Genomic DNA, 24,429 nt, shown 5'->3' with positions numbered 1-24,429 from the left:
GACATGAAGGCAAAGCATCAAAGTGTAGCAAGTCTTCTCTCCGTTTCCATTTTTAATAAAGTGAAACAAAATCTAAATGCAGAGATCTACTGTTAGTTCTGACGGAAGCCAACAGTTTGGTAGGTGCTTCAGAGTGAACCTTTCCTTTCTGCAAGGAGTCACCCACTGCCTTGGTCCTCCTTTCACTACGCAAAACATGTCTTGCCAAACTCTTTGCTCTTCTTCAGTATCTTCAAAGAAGTCTTTCCAAAGACAAAGTTCCCACACAGTAAAGAAAACCCATCTTCTGGAGGAGCTTGCTCGCTCTTCCTGACCAGTTAAGGAGAGAAGGGTTCGGACCTAACCCTTCGTAAACGTATTTATACTGGGGTCCGAGGGCTCGCTACATAGGACATTCTGAGGTGGGCACATCAGCCAGCACAGAGCTTCTGAGAGCATGCCTGATGCCAGTTGAGTTCTTTTTGGAAGTGTACCATTATTCAACAAAAACACTCTCCCTCTTGACCAAAAACGTGGAAAACTTCAACGTGGAAAACTTAGACACGAGATTTTTTGTTAAAGGACTTTTAGGGAAGCCGAGGTGGCTCAGTCGGTTAAGCGTCCACCTTCGGCTCAGGTCATGATCTCATAGCTCACGGGGTCAACCCCGCCTCGTGCTCTCTGCTGACAGCTCAGAGCCTGGAGCCTGCTTTGGATTCTGTGTCTCCCTCTCTCCCTCTCTTGCCCTCCACTGCTCATGCTCGCTCTCTCTCTCTCTCTCTCTCTCTCTCACTCTGGCTCCCTTTCTCAAAAATAAATAAACATTAAAATTATATAAAATCATTTTAAAAATCATGTATAAGGTAAGGTTTTTGCAAGGTTAACATGTGTTGCCACAGACTCCTTCCATCTTCTGTGTGCATATGGCTCTGTGTGTATATACAGACCGCGTATCATGCTTTAAAACCCTCCAAAATAAATCACATGCTGTACACATAGTATTTCACGATCTGCCCTATACATTCATGACTTGGAACATGTTACGTGCTCTCAAACAGCATTCCTCCATGTCATTTTAATGGCTTCCTAGTATTTCACTTTGATTATCATTTTGGGTCGACTGACACATTTGACAAACACACCAGGCAAACTCACTCTGTTTCCAAGAAGCTGGATGTGGTTTTCCTGTTCAATGCCGGATGACCTGAGACAACCAAGGAAGAGACGTGCTGCTTCCCAAAACACAGGGTCTCACAGCCTCACGCCAGACTGTGCTTCTGCACCTGCCATTCCCCCCGTTCTCAGGTACTAACCAAAATGGCCAGCTGCCTCCACAATCCCGGCCACTCCCTGCTCCTTTGGAAACAGTGCTAACAGGCAACAGAGTAACGTGCATGTAAGACAAGACAAAGAAGGAATCAAGGAGGGGAGCCCCATAACATGCTTCGTAAAATTCGAAAGAATTAAACCCTGGACGTTGAAGTAACCCTGCTGGTCAACACAAGATTCTAAGATCCTAAAACCTTGACATTGACACTTGGTCCTTAACTTGACTTGTAATTAATAAAAGTGGAATGAAGTTCAACGAAACCAACGACCTGTCGATGCAGAGAGTCCTTCTTTGCGATCTCGTTTTCAAGGTTATCCTTGAGGTCGTGCAGAGAGGTGGCTTCGTGCTGTGCCCTGAGGCAGCGCTTCTCAAGGGTAGTGATCCTGTCTTGCATGTCTTCCGTCTGGGCCATGGCCTACAGCAGGTATTTCAGAGGGAAAACAGGGAAAGAGTTAGCGTACGACACATTAAGACACTGCAGACACAAAAACCGGGCGAAATCCTCATTTTCCAAACAAACAGAAAAGTAGCATCCTCGGGGCACCTGGGTGGCTCAGCCGGTGCCGCTCTGTGAGTTGGCGCCCCGCGTCAGGCTCTGTGCCGACAGTGCGGAGGCTGCTCGGGATTCTGACCAGTTACCCAGGCTTATTCTTTCCCATGTGTTCAAAGACAAACGGATAATAAAGTCTCCCGGAAGTCACAACCTCGGTTGCCTCCGGACACCGTTCAGCTTTCCACGGAACAGCGACTTGCCTCTGGAGGCACACACCATGAGACAACCATCCTTTTTCCCGGGGAAAAGGTGGATGAAATCTCATCCAATTACCACAAAGTTGAAGCAGCAGTGTTAACAAATGGAAGCCAAACTCCACCTTTCATATAACTGGAAGTCATCTTCTGTAGCCTCACCCTGTAACAACATTGTATCCCATGGTGTCTGACACTGCAAATGGAACCAGAACGTCCTGCCCTGCCTTTCTTGTCCAACACCGGAAAGATTCCTCTTCCAGTCCTCCGTGTTTACTAAGCAATGTATGTCAGCAGTCTCAGGAGTGAAAGTGATGAGTCCTAAGAAATGATTTTCTAAATTCTCTGCATATTGAACTCTGCTGAGGGGTCTCTCCCCACCTTTGCCAAACAACAACTTCACTGAACGGGTTATAGAATTTCTGCAAATACTTTTGTTTTAAATTCTGACACGATCTCACCCACACTGAGGTACTAAACAGACTGCTCGTGCACTTACACCCTCGAGGGTCTGACAGGGTCTTCCCGAGGTGGCATTGCCGGGCTGGGGGTGGGGTGTGCGGGGACTGTCCGCAAAGGGCAGCTCACAGTGACAGGAGGAGGCACAGAGAAACCATCCTACCCTTACTAGTTTCTGTGACAATGATCAGATTCCCATCGACGACCACACGTGCAGAAGCGGCCGCACTCCTCCATGACCTTACACCAGGACCGGCGGGCTGCCCCTCGCTCACTCTGACCACCACGACCAGGAGCACGGAACCCTGGGAGGAGGGCAGGGCGGCAGAGGCGGCCGTGACGGCCCCTGGCAGAGCCGCCCTCACAAGGTCGTGCCCCCGGAAACGACCTGGCAGCACCACGCTGGTTCCTACGTGCCGAGTGTGTTCCCAAAATGGACCGAGAGCACGGCATGGGCCAAGCTCAGGTGGCCCACACTCCACACCCGAGGCCACTCCGCCGCCTGCCCGCCAGGCCTCGGCAGGGGAGAGCCCAGGGAGGACAGATTCCACCACGCAGACGGGGAGGCAGCCCGCCCAGGCCCCAGAATCACGTCCCGTTCTGCTGCTACTTCTACCAAACTCCAAACGTTCAAAACCCGTGGGAGACGAAGGCACACTGGGCAAGGCCGAACCAAACACCCCACGTTTAGCTCGACGACGGCGTGGCCATCTCAAATGACACTCACTTCACGGACATCTCTTTGTAATATGGTGTTCATTGCTTCAGAAAGGATGAGGTCTTTCCTTGAGATGTCCAGGTCTTCTTCCAGCTTGGCCACGAGAGTGCACAGGGTAGCCAGGAGCTCTTTCATCTGGCTCTGCACCTTTGAAACTCAGAAAGGGAAGCAACATGTGAGGGCCCCCACTGCTAGTCTTCCTATGTTGTTTTAAAAACAATGGATAAAAAGGAAACCCCCTCCAATCAAATCCTGGGATGATGTCTGCAGCTGAACTCTGCGTGTGGCCCCTAATTCTTCTTCTACGAAACTACACCCCTCCAGTGCCACACGTAGCTGCTCTCTCACCTGGAAACAAAGGGATTGAGTTTGTACACAGAGGTGTTTCATTAGTCCTTACTATACAGTGACCCTAAGATCCCCTTCGACTCAAATAACATGACAGAATGCTGGTAAGGTTTTTCACGGATGCTCCGGTTCACAAACTTGCTTGTTAACCGCTTTCAATTTTACATTGGAGACAAATCTTCCCCGAAATAAATTACATTATGCAATTTGTACTAGCCAATCGATACTCACAACATTTCCACCAACTACTGCTTTTTAACCATACAGACCTGTCTTCTTACAAGAATTCAAGAAGATGAAAAGGAAACTCCAGTCACACAAACACACAAAGTGTGCCTAGAACACACAGCATGTGCACAAACTGAGAACCGCCGTGGCTAGGCACACCGTTTCAGCCTCGGTTTTGTCCTTCTCCAATATGGAGTTGAGGACCTTGAGCACCTCCGCCTCACTGGACACGCCGGCCGGAGTCTTCGCCTGTCGCCCGATGATGGTTTTTTGAAGAGCTCTCTCGTGCCTGGAGACGAGGAACTCCAAATGTTCCAGCAGCAGCTGGCGGGAGAGGCAAAAGGAACACCGTGTTTCAAGAACACCTTCAATTCCGGGCCTCAAGTTCACCAAATGCAAAACCAAGTCTGAATCCCTTCAATTCAGTTCCCAGGTAGGGAGCCACCCCCTCGAATGTGTTAAAATAGCCTTACTCCTCCTCACGGATCAAAGAAGGTTTGAGAAAAATAGGTCCCAGCCAACTCCATGGGGACATGTGGACAAGGGGAGTGAATGGTGTCCTGTGTTTAAAGACACTGGCAGTGCGCCTACTGACCCTGGTGTTGTTTCTCTCCGCCTTCAGGTTGGCGATCTCCTCCTCTCTCTGCACGAGTAGCTCCCTGCAGGTGTGGAGCTCTGCAGCGAGAGCTGCACACTCCTGGGGTCGGAGAGGGGACAAAAGTGGAGAGACACAGGGGGTCTTTACCAGAGCACACCAGGCCTCCGTGGCCCTCCAGAGTCCCAGCACCCACCACCCTCAAGTAGCATCACACACACCAGTCCCCTCCTCACCACCCACAGGAGTTCCGGGGATTCTCGGAGGGACCGACACTCAAGGGGACAGACATTTTCAGGTGCCTGGCAGGTCTAGGACTCAGGAACTCTGCTGACTCGGGAGCAACAGGCCGAGAAGCCTCCTGCCCATCTGCAGCCTCTGGCCTCATCTGGCAAGCAGGCTTGTGGAGCGGCAGTGGGGAAAGGCTGACGGTACTCAAAAGCTGCTGTTTTAGCCTGAACCCCTGGCTCAATCAGACTCAACCATACCCAATGGACTTTTCAAAAATGATGGTAGGACTCTTGACGAAAGGGCGAGTTTACGACTTCTTTCCTTAGTCAAGCAGGAAATATTATGGAGGAAGGGTTTCTGAGGAGAGTGATGCCAGGGCCCACCACCCCGCGTGGGGTTTCTCTCCCACAATACTGAGCGCCCGCCCAGGACATGGCGTACAGGTGGGCTCCAAGGAGGTGGACGCACACTCTCCAGTCAGTCGAGCGCAGAGCCCGGTGCAGGGCTCAATCCCTGAACCATGACATCATGACCTGAGCTGAAACCAAGAGTCAGACTCTTAACGCCCTGAGACACCCAGGCGCCCCAGAGCTTTTGTCTCTGTAGGACAAACGAGGGGATAAACGTTCACTTAACAACTGACATTCCAAATAAAGAGAGATGTTGATTTCAGCAATTCTAGAAAATCCAAGTACAAACTGGTGACATACTTCAATTTCTTTCATAAATTAACCCTTTCCAAATCAACGGGAATGTTATCACAGAACTGAACACGTTCCTTGCAATCTGACTTGACAAGGTGAACCCACAGAAGCCTATCTGATCCTTGAGGTAGGACTGTGCAGGCCCATTTCTATGTGGGGATTTTTGTTCCAATAAATACATTGGAAACTTTTCTGGAGATGTGTGACGTTTGGAAAGACTGGCAGATGAGCTGAGCAGCTACGAAGTATCAAAACTAGTAAGTAAAAGGGAGGCCAGGAGTGCATGAAATGTACGCAGATACTAGGCTATTAGAGCATTTCCTCTCTGAAAACATACACAAACCTACTCTAACAAGATAAAACGTATCATTTTGCACACAGAAACAGACCGTACCTACATGGTACAATTTGCAGTAAAGGGAAAGGCAAACAAATGTGGAGACGCAGGATTAAGTCCTAACCGCATAACACGAGCTGTAGCAGACGCTGTCCTCTGGGGGAAGGGTGCACCACCTCCTGTTGCTATTGAGGTCCCCTCAAGTGTTGCACGAATCCACGAATCTGCTACTCAGCTCTTGGTAAGCACTTCCTTTCTCCAGTAAATCAAGCACCACAGGAGAAGTGATTTCTCAGGGTTCCTGCGTCATTTTCACCGTGATAAGGGCAATACCATGAACCTTAATTACAGCCCGGGACCCGTTTGAAGTGTCCCCAGGGATGCTGGACGTGCTCCCGCGATGCAGAAAAGACTCATGGTATGACAAGAAAAGGCTGAATGGCCTGACATGTACTGAGGTCCACAGCTGCAGCTGCCAGCCGGCCAGCGTGAGGACCATGGAGGCACAAAGAAAGGGAAATTCTCGAAGCTCTCGCTGCAGCTACCCCAGCACATGCAAAAACCTGGTGCTATTTGTGAGACATCTTTGTGTCTCGTGTGGAAGATGTGGCATCTCTGTGGATGTAGGACTGCTGTGAGACGGGCACACCTGCAGACTCAACTCAAACTGCAAGACAAGTGAAGACCTGACATCACGACGTAAGGCAGAAGGAAGGGAAGGATCGAAAACTGGCACATTTCAATGCAGGCACAGGACAGCTTGGTGGTTTTAGAAAGGGGTTTGGATTTGAAAATGGTCCAGACGATAGGAGAAGCAGCCTCCACCACGAAGAAGAAGGACACAGTTTCCCAGACGCGCCAGAGAAGATTGCAGAGAAGCAGGAACTACCATCCACCGCATGTCAACCACTCCAACACAAAAAGTGAACACCCAAGAAAATCAGGTGAGGAGACCATGGCTGCCTGCACAGGTTTTTCATGCAGAAGGAGGTGCCCTGTCGGGGGGAAAATGCCACAAACGACATTTATTCACGAGAAAGACAAGTGAGCGCCAAGATGTTGGGTAGGAAGGGGTGAAGCAGCTACCGACTGAGCGGATACGGGCGGGGTGTGAGCAGGGCGGCTGGCCCTGTGTAGGAAGCTCACCCCAAGGTCCTGAAGGCAACAAGTCCCAGTGGCCAGTGGTCTGCTGCACAACCAGAGCCCTTGCCCTGGACCAGTTCCATCCCGGCTCTGTCCCTCAACTCAGGAAGTACGCTGAAAGCAAGAGACTGTCCTCCAAAGTTCTTCTGACATTGGACAATGTCCTGGCCACCCAGAACCCCACGGGTCAGCACCAAACGTGTCTTGCAGCTCACTCGCTCCGGAGCGCAGCGGGTCTAAGTCAGCCTGCGGACCAGGGGCCACGAGGACCTGTGAGGCTCATGACACAGGCACGTTACAAGAAGGACAGTCAAAGCTACCAAAGAGAACCGCCACAGAGGGAACATTATGAAAGTCAGGAAGATGCCAAGGGACGTTACAAAAAACTCTGGGGAAACCATCAAGCCCAACACAATCAAAAAATCCCTGCTAGAGATGACTGTCCATACGACATGCGTGATTTCCAGGACCTATGACACAGCCAATCAGGAAACTCATGAATGAGAATATGGCAAAAAGAAAAAAAAGAAAAAGAAAAAGAGTCGGGGGATGCAGGGATTCAAAATACGTATCCTACAGAAGGTCACCAGCACAGAGAAAAGCCCAGAGGAGGTCACAGAAGAAGACACCACAGAGAGGAGATCTGGCGAAGCAGACGGAGGGCGAGGAAGGCGGCATGGAAGTGGCGTCGCTGGAAAGCACGCTGCCACCAGGAGTGATCCGGCACAGTCTCGGCTCCTTTCCCACATGGACCCTTCCGTGATAAGGGCGCTGGGACTAAAGCCAGCCAGCCGTCTACGGAAACATTGGCCAGGAACAGAAAGGCCCTTCTGGAAAGCTGCACAGACAGTGCCCGCCTCCACCCCCATACCGCCAGGCCCCAAGGCCCAAGACTGCCCCATCTAGCGGGTCCCCCCCACCCCGTGCAGGTCTGCCTATCAGCACGTTTGTGAGGACCCACCGCCACTTTCCAGACAGCAAATCCTCACCAAGGTGCTCAGTGAACCACTTCGCCTGCCACCCACACGTCTGTGCGTGAAAATCGAGGGAGCATGCAGCCAGGCCACCCGGGACGCATGTGTGTCACCAACTCCTAAGCATTCATCAGGAGGAACATCGTGTGCGAGACTTGTGTGCACTTGGACAGCCTATCCTCACATGGGCATAAGGGGATAAGATCTGACATAAAACGAATAACGTGTTGTTCCATAACCTGGCTTTCAAAAAATGACATTTCCTTCTGGCAGGCCTCTCTGTCCCCGCCCAGAGAAAATGCCTCTCAGCCTACTATCACAGGCCGTTTTTGTAATGTAACAATGTGTCCAGACTGTATTAGGAATTTGGCTGTAAAACCGCAGGCTAGAAAAGCTTTGTAACCATGCATTCACCCGTGTCTCTCCTAGGCCATGACGAAGCAATCGTACTGATTACACCAGGCCATCACGAAGCATTCACCCTTCATTGGTAACGCATGAATTGTGACATCCGTAAATACACAGGAATCTTTCCAATGCCTCCCATTTCTGATGCATAGTGCTAACGATACACGTAACAACAGCGTAGTGTGTCACCTGAGCCAGCACTGATGTGGGTTCTGATAGACAATTCCTTCTAGAAACAAACGGAGAAGAAACTTAGGGATCCATGCAGCGTAGAGCTGTGCACCTATTTCCCTGTGACGTAAAACTGTTTCTCTAGCTTACTTGACTCGAAGAATATAGTATATAACACATACAAGATACAGGTGCTAATGCACTGTTTGTGTTTCTACTCAGGTTACTGGACAACAGGAGAGTTTGAACAGTTAAGTGTTCTGGGGACCAAACGTTATACATGGATTTTCAATTGTGGGCAGGGTGGAACCCCGAACACCAAGTTGTTCTACGGTCAGCTCTACTCATCCTTGGGGAAGAACGAAGCAAGCACGACCTTTGTGAACAACAGAAAAGAGTAAAATAGAAATAGATTTTCTGTTTTAATTTTTTAATGTCATTCTTTATTTCTTAGAGACGGAGAGCAGCAGGGGAGGGGCAGAGTGAGAGGGAGACAAGGAATTGAAAGCAGACTCCAGGCTCTGGGCTGTCAGCTCAGAGCCCGTCTCGGGGGTTCCCTGGCCAAGAAAAAGTTCATGACGGGGCCAAAGTCAGCCGCTTAACTGACTGAGCAACCTAGGAGCAGAAAAGGAGAAGTTTTGACGGTCCTTGTACACAAGGCATACGTGTTTCCCCAAAGGAGTTAGTGACCAAGTTGCTCAGCAACACCCAGCCCTAAGGGCCAGCAGGCAGGACACAGATTCAGAAAGAAAGGCCGAATTCTCAGAGAGCGAGGCGTATTGTACACAGATGGGGCAGGAAGCCAGCATCTCTGCACAGCAGGAGGCGCCCCCCGCCCCACAGCCAAGCTGCTGCGAGGTGAGTGGGGCCGGCGCAGGGAAGACCGCAGGACTCGGCCCCTCCCCGAGTCCACCCGAGTGATGACAGGGTACAGATCTCCAGAGACCTCACAGATGGCCTCTGAGACAGGCAAGCTCCACGCCACAGGACCCACGGACCAGCAGGGAGAGGGAAGAGCAGGAAAGAGGCAAAGCCATCTCCCTGGCTTCTGACCACCGGACCAGGGAGCAAGCTGCTCTGTTCCCAGGAGGAGGCACAGGTGGGGGGAGGAGGGTGGTGGCCCGTGTGGAACTCAAAGAGCCCACAGTCCGCCCAGATGGAGCTTCACTACGAGGTGCTTGGAAAGGCATCCGGGAGACAGAGCGGGGTGCATGAAGGAGAACTCAGGGCAGCCGAACCTCCCAAGGAAAACCGCCTCCCCGAGGCTGACCCACGCCGACCCATGGGACAAAACGGCCATCCTGCAGCCGCACGGTGCACACGTTCCTCCTATTCCACCGAACCACACACTCCCATGCCCTTCTATTGCTCTCCGTAAAACCACATACGTCTCTGGGCGAGGTAACTGCAGCACATAGTGTTCAGCACCTAGTACAGTGCCTGCCACGCACTCCAGAACAGGTGAATACTTTAGTGTACGCCTTGTACCCACACACGTACAATTACACACGCTGCTTTTAAACATTACGTAGTTCTGTAAAGGATATAAAGACGCACACTGTCCTGTGCTTTATGTGATGGGTGATGTGAGGGGCTTGTACCTGTTGCCTAGAACACGAATCTTAGAGCTCAACCCACACATTAGAAGGAGCCACTCTACCCAATGACGTCCACACTGCATCCATTCTTGTCTCCTCCCCCAACCCACTATCCACACGGAACCAGCACCAGCTTTCAAAAAATTCAACAACATCATGCCAGTCCTTCCCCCTGAGGACACAACGACCCCAGGCCCTTATCTGAAAACCCAACTCCTTACGGGGTAGGTTCTGTCCCAACACCAGCTGCCTGGTGCCTCACCTGGCTCCTCTTCCCCTTCCATCGCTCACAAGAAAGCCAAGCTCCTCCTTGACCCCGGCCTTTGGCCTCGGAGTCAGACTGCTGGGAGAGTGCTCGGTCAGCCTCAGCTCCCGAGCGACCTCTCCGGAAAAGGCCTTTCCGGAACCACAGTGCGCAAGTAAGCGACATTTCCTCCTAACCCCTTCACTCGTCCAGATACACTCTTCTCAGATGTGCCTCCACCACCGTCTCCGAGGAGCACAGCAGCCAGAGCCTGGCGACCACAATGGTGCAGCGTCACAAAAGGGCTCAACAAGGGTGGGTGGTTGCGTCTCTGAAGATGATTCGGGTGCACCAACACAGAAGCCCTTTTTGTGGGGGCTACACTGTACACATACAGACATCATAAGGACTCTAAACCCTTATCTTTCTATAATAACAGTGAATGTAAATGGACCAAATGCGCCAACCAAAAGACATAGGGTATCAGAATGGATAAAAAAACAAGACCCATCTATTTGCTGTCTACAAGAGACTCATTTTAGCCCTGAGGACACCTTTAGATTGAGAGTGAGGGGATGGAGAACTATTTATCATGCTACTGGAAGCCAAAAGAAAGCTGGAGTAGCCATACTTATATCAGACAAACTAGACTTTCAATCAAAGGCTGTAACAAGAGATGAAGAAGGGCATTTGATAATAATTACAGGGCCTATCCATCAGGAAGAGCTAACAATTATAAATGTCTATGCGCCGAATACAGGAGCCCCCAAATATAAAAAACAATTCCTCATAAACATGAGCAACCTTATTGATAAGAATGTGGTCATTGCACGGGACTTTAACACTCCACTTACAGAAATGGATAGATCATCTAGACACACGGTCAATAAAGAAACAAGGGCCCTGAAGGATACATTGGATCAGATGGACTTGACACATATATTTAGAACTCTGCATCCCAAAGTAACAGAATATACTTTCTTCTCGAGTGCACATGGGACATTCTCCAAGATAGGTCATATACTGGGTCACAAAACAGCCCTTCATGAGTATACAAGAATTGAAATTGTACCATGCATACTTTCAGACCACAAGGCTATGGAGCTTGAAATGAACCACAGGAAAATGTCTGGAAAACCTCCCAAAGCATGGAGGTTAAAGAACACCCTACTAAAGAATGAGTGGGTCAACCAGGCAATTAGAGAAGAAATTTAAAAATATATGAAACAAACGAAAATGAAAATACAACAATCCAAACGCTTTGGGATGCAGCGAAGGCAGTCCTGAGAGGACAATACATTGCAATCCAGGCCTATCTCCAGATACAAGAGAAATCCCAAATACAAAATCTAACAGCACACCTAAAGGAAATAGAAGCAGAACAGCAAAGGCAGCCTAAACCCAGCAGAAGAGGAGAAATAAGAAAGATCAGGGCAGAAGTAAACAATATAGAATCTAAAAAAAACTGTAGAGCAGATCAACGAAACCAAGAGTTGGTTTTTTGAAAAGATAAACAAAATTGACAAACCTCTAGCCAGGCTTCTCAAAAAGAAAAGGGAGATGACCCAAATAGATAAAATCATGAATGAAAATGGAATTATCACAACCAATCCCTCAGAGATACAAACAATTCTCAGGGAATACTATGAAAAATTATATGCCAACAAATTGGACAACCTGGAAGAAATGGACAAATTCCTAAACACGCACACTCTTCCAAAACTCAATCAGGAGGAAAGAGAAAGCTTGAACAGACCCATCGCCAGCGAAGAAATTGAATCGGTTATCAAAAATCTCCCAACAAATAAGAGTCCAGGACCAGATGGCTTCCCAGGGGAGTTCTACCAGACGTTTAAAGCAGAGATAATACCTATCCTTCTTAAGCTATTCCAAGAAATAGAAAGGGAAGGAAAACTTCCAGACTCATTCTATGAAGCCAGTATGACTTTGATTCCTAAACCAGACAGAGACCCAGTAAAAAAAGAGACCTACAGGCCAATATCCCTGATGAATATAAATGTAAAAATTCTCAATAAGATACTAGCAAATCGAATTCAACAGCATATAAAAAGAATAACCCACCATGATCAAGTGGGATTCATTCCTGGGATGCAGGGCTGGTTCCACATTCGCAAATCAATCAACGTGATACATCACAGTGAGAAAAGAAAGGATAAGAACCATATGAGCCTGTCAATCGATGCAGAAAAGGCCTTTGACAAAATTCAGCACCCTTTCTTAATAAAAACCCTTGAGAAAGTCGGGATAGAAGGAACATACACATCATAAAAGCCATTGATGAAAAGCCCACAGCTAACATCATCCTCAATGGGGAAAAACTGAGAGCTTTTTCCCTGAGATCAGGAACACGACGGGGATGCCCACTCTCACCGCTGTTGTGTAACATAGTGTTGGAAGTTCTAGCATCAGCAAGCAGACAACAAAAGGAAATCAAAGGCATCCAAATTGGCAAAGATGAAGTCAAGCTTTCCCTTTTTGCAGATGACATGATACTATACAGGGAAAATCTGATAGACTCCCCCAAAAGTCTGCTAGGACTGATACATGAATTCAGCAAAGTTGCAGGATACAAAATCAATGTACAGAAAACAGTTGCATTCTTATACACTAACAATGAAGCAACAGAAAGACAAATAAAGAAACTGATCCCATTCCCAATTGCACCAAGAAGCATAAAATACCGAGGAATAACTCTAACCAAAGATGTAAAAGATCTGTATGCTGAAAACTATAGAAAGCTTATGAAGGTAATTGAAGAAGATATGAAGAAATGGAAAGACGTTCCGTGCTCATGGATTGGAAGAATAAATATTGTCAAAATGTCAATACTACCCAAAGCTATCTACACATTCAATGCAATCCCAATCAAAATTGCACCAGCATTCTTCTCGAAACTAGAACAAGCAATCCTAAAATTCATATGGAACCACAAAAGGCCCCGAATGGCCAAAGGAATTTTGAAGAAGAAGACCAAAGCAGGAGGCATCACAATCCCAGACTTTAGCCTCTACTCCAAAGCTGTCATCATGAAGACAGCATGGTATTGGCACAAAAACAGACACATAGACCAATGGAATAGAATAGAAACCCCAGAACTAGACCCACAAACGTATGGCCAACTCATCTTTGACAAAGCAGGGAAGAACATCCAATGGAAAAAAGACAGTCTCTTTAACAAATGGTGCTGGGAGAACTGGACAGCAACATGCAGAAGGTTGAAACTAGACCCCTTTCTCACACCATTCACAAAAATAAGCTCAAAATGGAGAAAGGACCTGAATGTGAGACAGGAAACCATCAAAACCCTAGAGAGGAAAGCAGGAAAAGACCTCTCTGGCCTCAGCCGTAGCTATCGCTTACTCGACACATCCCCAAAGGCAAGGGAATTAAAAGCAAAAATGAATTACTGGGACCTTATGAAGATAAAAAGCTTCTGCACAGCAAAGGAAACAACCAACAAAACTAAAAGGCAAACAACGGAATGGGAAAAGATATTTGCAAATGACATATCGGACAAAGGGCTAGTATCCAAAATCTAGAAAGCGCTCACCAAACTCCACACCCAAAAAACAAATAACCCAGTGAACAAATGGGCAGAAAACATGAATAGACACTTCTCTAAAGAAGACATCCGGATGGCCAACAGGCACATGTAAAGATGCTCAACGTCGCTCCTCATCAGGGAAATACAAATCAAAACCACACTCAGATATCACCTCACGCCAGTCAGAGTGGCCAAAATGAACAAATCAAGAGACTATAGATGCTGGAGAGGATGTGGAGAAACGGGAACTCTCTTGCACTGTTGGTGGGAATGCAAATTGGTGCAGCCACTCTGGAAAACAGTGTGGAGGTTCCTCAGAAAATTAAAAATACACCTACCCTAGGACCCAGCAATAGCACTGCTAGGAATTTACCCAAGGGATACAGGAGTACTGATGCCTAGGGGCACTTGTACCCCAATGTTTATAGCAGCACTCTCAACAATAGCCAAATGATGGAAAGAGCCTCAATGTCCATCAACTGATGAATGGATAAAGAAATTGTGGTTTATATACACAATGGAGTACTACATGGCAATGAAAAAGAATGAAATATGGCCCTTTGTAGCAACACGGATGGAACTGGAGAGTGTGATGCTAAGTGAAATAAGCCATACAGAGAAAGACAGATACCATATGGTTTCCCTCTTAGGTGGATCCTGAGAAACTTAACAGAAACCCATGGGGGACAGGAAGAAAAAAAAGGAGGTTAGAGTGGGAGAGAGCCAGAGCAAGAGACTCTTAAAAACTGAGAACAAACGGGGTTGATGGGGGGTGGGAGGGAGAGGAGGGTGGGTGATGGGTATTGAGGAGGGCACCTTTTGAGATGAGCACTGGGTGTTGTATGGAAACCAATTTGACAATAAATTTCATATATTGACAAAAAATAAACAAACATAAAAAATTCAACAACATCATGCCAGTCCTTCCTCCTGAGGACACAACGACCCCAGGCCCTTATCTGAAAACCCAACTCCTTACGGGGTAGGTTCTGTCCCAACACCAGCTGCCTGGTGCCTCACCTGGCTCCGCTTCCGCTTCCATCGCTCACAACAAAGCCAAGCTCCTCCTTGACCCCGGCCTTTGGCCTCGGAGTCAGACTGCTGGGAGAGTGCTCGGTCAGCCTCAGCTCCCGAACGACCTCTCCGGAAAAGGCCTTTCCAGAACCACAGTGCGCAAGTAAGCGACATTTCCTCCTAACCCCTTCACTCGTCCAGGTACACTCTTCTCAGATGTGCCTCCACCACCGTCTCCGAGGAGCACAGCAGCCAGAGCCTGGCGACCACAATGGTGCAGCGTCACAAAAGGGCTCAACAAGGGTGGGTGGTTGTGTCTCTGCAGATGATTCGGGTGCACCGACACAGAAGCCCTTTTTGTGGGGGCTACCCTGTACACTTGAGGGGCATCCTGCCCCCAGCCTGCTTCAGATTCTGGGTCTCCCTCTGTCTGCCCCTCCCCTGGCCACACTCTCTGTCTCTCTAAATAGTAAATAAACATTAGGAAAATTAGAAAACAAACGACACTGATCAAACACTCCCAGAATAACTGTCACTTAAGCGATCCACATCGTCTAGTTGCCCTGCCATAGCCAGCCCGTCACCACAAAGCCTGCCCTGGGCAGGCACCTGACAGGGGAGGAGGGCGGCCATGGCAGTGGGGGATAGGGAGCTGGGAGGCTGACACCATCACCACCCCATGGACGCTGGCTGAGTGTGGGCAAACTGGATGGTCATTTTAGAAGAACGATGGGTACTAGGCAAGGACTACTGGGATACGTTTTCTCCTGTAACAAATGCTGATGACCAAAATGTTTGCTATGACTTCTCAGTCTTCCCTGGCTTGCTCTTATACATGTGAGTAGCCTGTTAATCAACACATCATGAACTAGGAAAGATGAGTTCAATTTGAAGCATGTTTGAAGGCATCAAGGAGACCCCGAGGCAGTCACAACTGGGAGGACTGAGACCCCAACAAAAGGGAAGCCCGCTGAGCCAACTCTAATGTTCAGAGTCCTCTCTCTCCCTCAAGACATGTGAGGATTCTGAATTTCCTCAGGGATTGGAGGCAAGATACCAACGAGCTGCAAAGGAAACCTAACAGAAAGGCAAGCAGAAAGTCACAGCTAACCGAGCTCTGGACAGCACAGGGAGGCACAGAAAATGAGCCCGGCACTCGGCAAGCACTGCCTGAGAAGCTGACCCTTCCATCATCTCATTGTGCTGTGGAGAAAATAACTGGGCTTTGGGACCTAGCATCAAGGACGGGTCCTCGGAAATCCTCCAGGCCTCCAAATGGAGACCCTGGAGGTCTACACGGGGGTGGGGGACAGCGTGAGCCCAGCTCACACTGCACCTTACAAAGACTGAGCCCCAGTCTCAACTCACTCACGCCTGAGTGGGCCCAATAACCGCCTCACTCGGGGTGTGTGGGATGAAATGCTGAAGAAATACAAGCACACGAAGAGCCTCTATGCTTCTCCATACAGTCCAGCACAAAAATAAAAACAAAGAAGAAATGAAAAGACAAGATAAGACAAGACAAAAAAAAAGACAAAAGAAAAGAAAAGAAAAAAAAAAAGAAAAAGAAAAGAAAAGAAAAAAATGAAAAGGAAACGAAATGAAAGGAAAGGAAAGGAACGGAAAGGCAAGGCAAGGCAAGGCAAAGCAAGGCAAGGAAATGAAAGGAATGCCTGGGTGGCTCAGTCGGGGAAGCATCCCACTTTGGTTCATGTCATGATCTGACGCTGTATGGTTTGAGTCCCGTGTCGGGCTCTGTGGTGACAGTGAAGAGCCTGGAGCCTGCTTTGGATTCTGTGTCTCCCACTTTGTCTCCCCCTCCCCTGTTCAAGTTTTGTCTCTACCTCTCTCTCTCTCTCAAAAGAAAATAATATCAAAAAAACTCTTTTAATAAGAAAAGGAAAGAAACAAACAAGCAAACAAAAAAAGAGAGGCACCTGGATAGCTCAGTCTACTCGTTTAAGTGACCAACACTTGGTTTCGGCTCACGTTTGTGAGTTTGAGCCCTGTGTTGGGCTCTCTACTGAACAGAAATGAGCCTGTCCTCAACAGTGTCTCTGTCTCCCCCGTCCTCTACCCCCACCCCTGCTCTCACTTTCTTTCTCCCTCAAAATAAATAGATAAACATAAACAAAAACAGGTTTTACATCATATCGACCCAAAGAAGAAAGAAGAGAAACAGACCAAGAGGAGACACAGAGACTGGAGTTATTGGATGCAAAAGTCAACTGTCCAAAAACCATTCTTGACAAATGGGAAATTTTCAGAGACTCAAAACAGATTCTCAAACTGCAAATTATCAGAGCTAAAATTAAGACCTCCAGGTGTCTGAGTGGCTCAGTTGGTTAAGCATCTGACTTCAGCTCAGGTCCTGATCTCATGATTCGGGAGTTTGACCCCCGCGTTGGGCTCTGTGCTGACAGTGCAGAGCCTAGAGCCTGCTTCGGCATCTGTGTCTCCCTCTCTCTCTGTTCTTCCCTTGCTCCCAGTCTGTCTAGCTCTCCAACATAATTAAAAGACTAAAAAATCTTGTTAATGGCATTAAGAACTCAGTCTGTGGGTTTCACATCAGACTAGACACAGGTGAATAGACTCAGTGAACTGAAAGATAGGTAGGTAAAAATATATCTAGACCACACACAGAGAAACCGCCCAGAAAATACAGAAGCCCAAAAGACACAGAAGATATGGTACAAAGGTCCAATGGGAACCCACAAAGTAGAGGAAACACAGAATGGGTAGTACCACTTCGCTACAAAGATAAGAATCAAAACTGATAAAAGAACCATGACAGTGACTCCACAAAGAACACCCGAGGAAAAAAGATGTTAACACTCATGAGAGGACAAAGATACCGCCTTCCATGCGACAACAACAACAACAACACTGCCAGCTGACTCTTCAAGAAAAGCAAATGAAGCCAGATGATGGATTGGCATGTATGAAAGGTGAACTAAAATAGCCACCAACCTGGAAGTCTTTACCTAACAGAAACATTCTTCCCAGTGAAGGCAAAGTAAAGATGTTTTTCAGGCAAAACAGAAGCAAAAACAAAAATAAAAACAGAAACAACAAACAAAAACAACACACACACACACACACACACACAAAAACCATGACTACACATCAACTACAGACACAAACTAAAATCAATATTAAAGCAGCTTGTTGCACAAAAGAAATGTAGTCTCTGAAAGAAATATGAAAAAACAAGGCTTGCAGAACAACGTCACAACAGAGAGGGTAACTATGAGAACAAACCTTAACAAGCATTAAGTGCACGAAACAATGACAACAACGCCAAAATCCATCTAAAACTTAAAAATATTAGCCAGCAAAAGGTGAAGAGGAGTTCAGTGTGGTTCAAGTGTCAAAGAAAAGAGCAGGGGCGCCTGGGTAGCTCAGTCAGTTCAGTGTCCGACTTTGGCTCAGGTCACGATCTCACGGTTTGTGAGTTGGAGACCCGCGTCAGACCCTGTGCTGATGACTCAGAGCCTGGAGCCTGCTTCAGATTCTGTGTCTCCCTTTCTGCTCTGCCCCTCACCCGATTGTATTATGTCTCTCTCAAAAACCAAATAAATCTTAAAACAAAGAAAAGATAAAAGGAGAGAGCAGTGTCAGGGAAGCAGTACACGTCCTGAATCGGGCAGGGGTCAGTTGAAAATGCACCTGCCTCTAGAAATAGATATATTCCAATTACCTAACAGATCAGTGTACAATTAAAAACTCCCTCCTACTTCTAAAGGAAGGCTAGAGACCAAAAGAACACAGAACAGCTGGGACAAAGAAGAAACTAATAATACGGTACGTGTAAACTAACCTATCAGTCATCACATGTGCACACATGCTGCAAGCAAAAGGTTGACTCTCAAATTCATTAGAAGGAAACTAAGCATACGCTGGTCACAAAGGTACACCTTAAAACGTAAGATCACAGACAGGTGAAGGAAAAGATCCCCAGGCAAACCCTACCGAACAGAAAACTGATGTGGCCACTGGCACCCTCCAAGAAAGGAACCACAATAGCAAAAAGCTCTACTAGAGACCAAGAGGAACATTTCGCGATGGAAGTTCCATCTACCAAGAGAACAAGACTTCTAAACTTGCATATACCTAATCATGCAATCTCAAAATACAGAAAAATTGACAAACATAGAAAAGGAAAAAGAGCCATATCCATAAGCATGATGGGAGACTTGACGATACATCTCTCAGTATCTGACAGAACTGACGACAACAGAAAACTCAAGGCAGTGGGACGGGGCTGTCCAATACGCGGTCACGTGCTCTATTGCAAGTACTTGAAACGCGGCTCCTCAAAGTGCGACGTGTGGAAAGTATAAAACGCACACCACATTTTAAAGACAACGTGATAAAAGAGAATGCAAAATCATTCATAATTTTTTCTCACGCCGGCTATACACTGAAATGATATTTTGGATATGCCTGTTAGTTATATTAGTAAACTCATTCTCGCCTATTCCTTACTTGGTTTCAAGTGGTTACTAAAATCTGAATTCTGTCATTAACAAACTTCATCTAACCTATAAATAGAGACTACTGCATTCCCCCAATACACATTATTTTCACGTGCCCGAGGAACAGTTCATGAAAAGGAATATATGCCAGGCCATTAGGAAAGTCAGCTCATCTCAAAGGACTGAAATACTGCAGGGCATATTTAGGGATTGCATTCGATTCACAGTTCAATTCCCCCAACAATTCATCACGCCCACAGTGATGGGATGAAGACAGGGAGACTTCCGGTGATGACCAGTCCTGGGCGACTGAGAGAGCACCGTCACCCCTGCCACCACAGGAGGACAAGGAGAAGCAGGCTGTTGATGAACCAGGAAGCTGACTCTCACCTGACCCTGAATCTGCAGATGCCTTGATCTTGAGAACTTCCCAGTCTCCTCAAAAAGAAAGAAGTTTCTGTTTCTTTTTTTTTTTAATTTTTTTTTTCAACGTTTATTTATTTTTGGGACAGAGAGAGACAGAGCATGAACGGGGGAGGGGCAGAGAGAGAGGGAGACACAGAATCGGAAACAGGCTCCAGGCTCTGAGCCATCAGCCCAGAGCCCGACGCGGGGCACGAACTCACAGACCAAGAGATCGTGACCTGGCTGAAGTCGGATGCTTAACCGACGGCGCCACCCAGGCGCCCCAGAAGTTTCTGTTTCTTATTAGGCAGCCAGTCTATGGTATTTTGTTACAACCACCCCAAAACACTGAGACAGATACCTTCATGGGATTAAGCTAGAAATCCGCACAAAGAGAACGAGAAAATCCCCCGAAACATCAAGATGTGTTATGCTCCTAAACATTGTGATGAATTAAGAAAAAGATGCCACAATGAAAGTTAGGAAATAGTTTCACATAAAAGATAATAAACATTTGGTTTATCAAAACTTGTGAGATCAGTAAAGGTGTGCTTAAAGGGAGACTCATAGCTTTAGAATACATATATCATAGGATAGCTCAGTTGCTTGGTGACCAACTCTTGATTTTGGCTCAGGGTATGATCCAACGGACACAAGATCGATCCCCAGCCTTGCTCCACACTGAGTGAGGAGCCTGCTCGAGATTCTCTCTCTCTCTCTCTCTCTCTCTCTCTCTCCCTCTCCGTCTGACCCTCTGCCCTGCTCATGCTCTCATTCTAAAATGAATCAACACACTAATAAGCAAATAAATACAATACACATACTGGAAAGGAACAAAGGCTAAAAATCAAATGAAGGATTTGGTTCAAGAACTACAAGATGGGACAGCAAACAATCACCAAGTAGATGGAAAACAAAAGGGCAGAAATCAGTGCTGCAGGAAACAAATAGTAAATGACAGAAATCAAAAAAGCCCAAGTTGGTTCTATGAAAAAGAAACAAAGCACAAAGTACCAATATCAAGAAGTTCTAAAGCAAATATCACACCAGATGCTGCAGATAGGAGGGATATTAGAAACCAGTTGACACTTATTCCTTGGAAAGTTTGGGAGGTCAGAGCAAATTCCTAGAAAACAAAATGCGTCATCTAAATAGACACAAGAAGATATGGGAAATCAGCAAAATCCTATTTCCACTTAAGAAAGGAATCTGCAGTGAAAACCCTTCTCACAAGGAAAACCCTACACCGGCTGTTGGCCTAGCACTTCTTCCCAAAAGAAAAGAACACACACACAAACTCTTCTGGGAAAGCACAAGGAGTGCTTCTTCCTACGTTGTTTTAGGAGGCCAGCACGACCTGTAACCCAAACCCCGGCATGGCCAGCACAAGAGGGTGCAAGGGAACACCCACCTCTCTCTTGAATACACATGCAAGGATCCAAAGCACACTATTTACAAATGCAATCCAGTGAAGAGAGAATGCATAGACATCAGGTTTGGATTATTCTAGAAGGGCAAAAGTTGTTTTAAGTTAAACCACAACATTGAAGCAAATCACTTGACCCCAAAGATGCACAAAACACATTTCAGAAAATTTAGTATTATTATTTCTTTGATGATTGTTAAAAAATCAGAGCAAACTAAAACTAGAGGAGAATTTTCATGTTTTGATACAACTATCTACCAGTAATGCCACGGAAAGTGCCATATGTAGTGGTAAAATACTGAACTCTTTGGGGCACCTGAATGGCTTCTGGTCGGTGAAGCGTCTGACTCTTGATTTCAGCTCAGGCCATGATCTCACGGTTCATGAGTTCAAGCCTCGCATCAGACTCTGTGATGACAGTGCGGAGTCAGCTTGGGATCCACTCGCTTTCCCCCCTCTCCTTCCCCTTCCCATGCATGCTCTCTAAAGAAAGAAAGAAAGAAACTTTAAAAAATATTAAGTTTACAAAAAATGATGAAAACCTTCTCTCTAGTATCTGGAAGGAGACAAGGACACCTACTCTCACCACTTCCATTCAACACAGTACTGGAGGCCCTAGCCAATCCAACGCAAGAAAGGTACAAATGGTTACACTACTGGAAAGAAAAAAAAGAAACTTACCAAAAGGCAACACAGAGAATGAAAGGCAGGCATACCCAAGAATGTGAAAACCTCTGCCATTCACAGATGTATTCCACACACATAGAAAGAACTCATTCAAATCAACAAAAACCAAAACACACAACCTAATCACAAAGTGGCTTCCAAAAGGCAATTATTTCACAAAAGAAACATGTAAGTGGCCAAGACACACACAGGGGCGGGTCCCACGAATACACCATACCTCCCAGCACCTGAGCCCCAGCAACCAGCTAACACACGAGAAGAGGCAATACCAGGCATCAGCCAGCCCTGAGCTCCCGCACGCTGTTGCTCGAGGGGAACAGACACGTGCCACCACTCACGCCCTGCTCCTCCAAGGCAACCCAATACGATGCATGTGGATCTGCAGGCAGCCTCTGCACAAACCGGAGCACCCACAGGAGAAAGAATAAACCGTGCTGTGCTCACACACTGGGCTTTCGACAGCAGGGGAGGACCAGCACAGCCACGCAAGGAAAGCAGGTGCATTGCGCACACCCAGCGCTCAAGGGCTGGCTCAACATGAAGCGAAGAACAAGCCAAAGCCATCGCTGGTGAAAGTCAAGACCGTGGTTACCTTTGGGGGACGTTCGGTGGGAGTCAGTAGGAGGTAGGAAGCACGGTAAGGTTCCATTTCTTCATCCAGGTGGTGGTTCCAAGAATGTGTTCGCTGAGTGAAAGATATGGAAGATCAGCTGAAAGTAGTGGCCTAGGATGTTCCAAACGTCCGCCGCGTGCCACACAAAAATGCAGCTCTGTGCGGGCTGCTAACCCCCAAGAGAAGCAAGGAAGCCCCACCCATCTGAGTGCGGAATCAGGAAAGAGCATCCAGACACCCCAGGAGCTACCGCCACACCCTCCTCGCCTCCAGCTGTTCATCTGGGGGAGTCCACATCACCTTCCTAAACATAATTGGCCACAAGACACTGAATGCAGAAGCAGCTGGAAGAATAAAGATCTTGCACTAAGCCAATGCCAATGCCAATGCCACGCTTCTACACAGTGTTGTTCTGAAAATGTACGTATTTTTTGCATGAAAGGTATGAGTACGTTAATCTGTACTAATTTCTTGTCTTTAAGTGAATTCATCACATCTGAGATGCTCGGATTTGGTTTGGTTTCCTTAATGTTTGTTTTTGAGAGAGAGACACAGGGTACGTGAAGGGGAGGGGCAGAGGGAGAGGGCCACAGAGAATCTGAGACAAGTCCAGGCTGGCAGCTGGCAGCACAGAGCCCCACATGGGGCTCTAAACTATCAACTGTGAGATCACCACCTGAGCCAGAGTCGGACCCTTAACACAGAGAGCCACCCAGGCGCCCGCTTCAATTCTCGGTTTAACCTCACCACAGAAGAGATCAAGAGACACAACCCCCACACACGAAGCCTCTCTGGGGCCTTCAATAATCCCCTGATGTCCAAGTGTCCCGACACCACCGAGTCTCAGAAACACTGACCCAGGGAACAAAGGGCACTCTCCCCTTCTTCTCGTCAACTTCCCAATTTCTATAGGGTTTCCCCAGCTCACCAGACTCTCTAGGGCCTGGCACACAGGACGCAAGGGCCTAAGGTGGCCTTGGTTCGTGGCAGCCGCCTCGGGGGACAGAACGTGTGCAGCCTGTGCGGGGTCAGGGGACGGACAAGGTGGGAAGGTATGCGACAGCCTCTGCGAGGGCGGCTGGCACACTCCTTACACGACAGCTGGGGCTGAGGCGGGCACCCGGAGAACCTCCCAGAAGCCACTACCAGCAGTGAGAAGGGCCCTTACCGCCTGCCCAGCGGTTAAGCCAGCACTGCCACGGGAGGCGCCCCCACACACACCCCACTGCCACAGAGCGGCCACCACGACTCACGGGAGCCTGCGGGCGTCCACACGGACAGGCCGGCCTTCCGCCCGAGGGTGGCCAAATGCTGTCCCCCAAGTGAGCAGAACCAGGGCGCCCCGAACCTCCCGGCCTCTCACGGCTGGCACTGTGGCCTCTGCCGGAGTCCGAGTGGCGCTGGGTCCACCAGAACTCACCTGCCTCGAACGGGACGGTCTTTGGAGAAACAGGGACCCCAGGGCGACCTCCTCGTAGGTGGAAGACTTCTAGCAAGGGAGAAGCCGGATGCTCAGAAGAGCACCGCCCTCGCCCTCCACAGCGCATGCGGGCTCCTACCGCCGGCAAGAGCCGCCGGCCTCCCGCCCACCTCTCCGCCTGGCAAATGCGCTGTGGCGCCAGCACCAACGGAACCTACTGCGTCAGGGCAGAAAGACTACTGGATGGGACGCTGCACCGGCAGAGACTCCTCAACACGCACCCGCCCGGACGCACTGGGGTACAACGTCAGAGGCGAACCCGATCTCAGCTGCGGACCTTGGGCGATGGACACACATCAGCACAGGTTTGGGGCTGTGACAAAGGCCTCGCCCTGATGGGGGGTTCGGATACCTGCTCAGGGGAGAGGCTGTGCCTCAGTAAGGGCAGGTATGTGTGTGAAATCTCTGGAGCTTCCTGTCACGTTTGCTAAAACTGCTCTAGAAAAGTAGCCAAGAAGCCAAAACCACCCCCAAAAATATGCATGGGCGGACCTCCGTGCAATCATAACCCAAGTCTGTGCTCTTTCCAAGCCCCTCCCCCACCCCC

At 48.1% G+C, this 24,429-nt stretch overlaps 1 protein-coding gene across 1 annotated transcript in view; it reads right to left on the bottom strand.

Moving 5' to 3' along the window:
• LOC123383596 (liprin-alpha-1-like) overlaps window positions 1-24,178 on the bottom strand; it is a 163,665-nt gene extending 139,487 nt beyond the window's left edge. Inside the window, exons 1-7 of the mRNA XM_045051541.1 lie at window positions 24,104-24,178; window positions 23,823-23,891; window positions 22,382-22,474; window positions 4,405-4,506; window positions 3,969-4,133; window positions 3,243-3,380; window positions 1,578-1,724 (exon numbers count right to left, since the gene is read on the bottom strand). Coding sequence (XP_044907476.1) covers window positions 1,578-1,724; window positions 3,243-3,380; window positions 3,969-4,133; window positions 4,405-4,506; window positions 22,382-22,438 — 609 coding nt within the window. The 5' untranslated portion in view covers window positions 22,439-22,474; window positions 23,823-23,891; window positions 24,104-24,178. The remainder of the gene's footprint in view (window positions 1-1,577; window positions 1,725-3,242; window positions 3,381-3,968; window positions 4,134-4,404; window positions 4,507-22,381; window positions 22,475-23,822; window positions 23,892-24,103) is intronic.
• Between the last annotated feature and the right edge of the window lie 251 nt (window positions 24,179-24,429).

This window comes from Felis catus, assembly GCF_018350175.1.
Source record: "Felis catus isolate Fca126 chromosome D2 unlocalized genomic scaffold, F.catus_Fca126_mat1.0 chrD2_random_Un_scaffold_46, whole genome shotgun sequence".
In the NCBI taxonomy this organism is placed as follows: domain Eukaryota; kingdom Metazoa; phylum Chordata; class Mammalia; order Carnivora; family Felidae; genus Felis; species Felis catus.
Note: the sequence above shows the minus strand (reverse complement) of the source record. Positions and strands in the feature narration are given on the sequence as shown.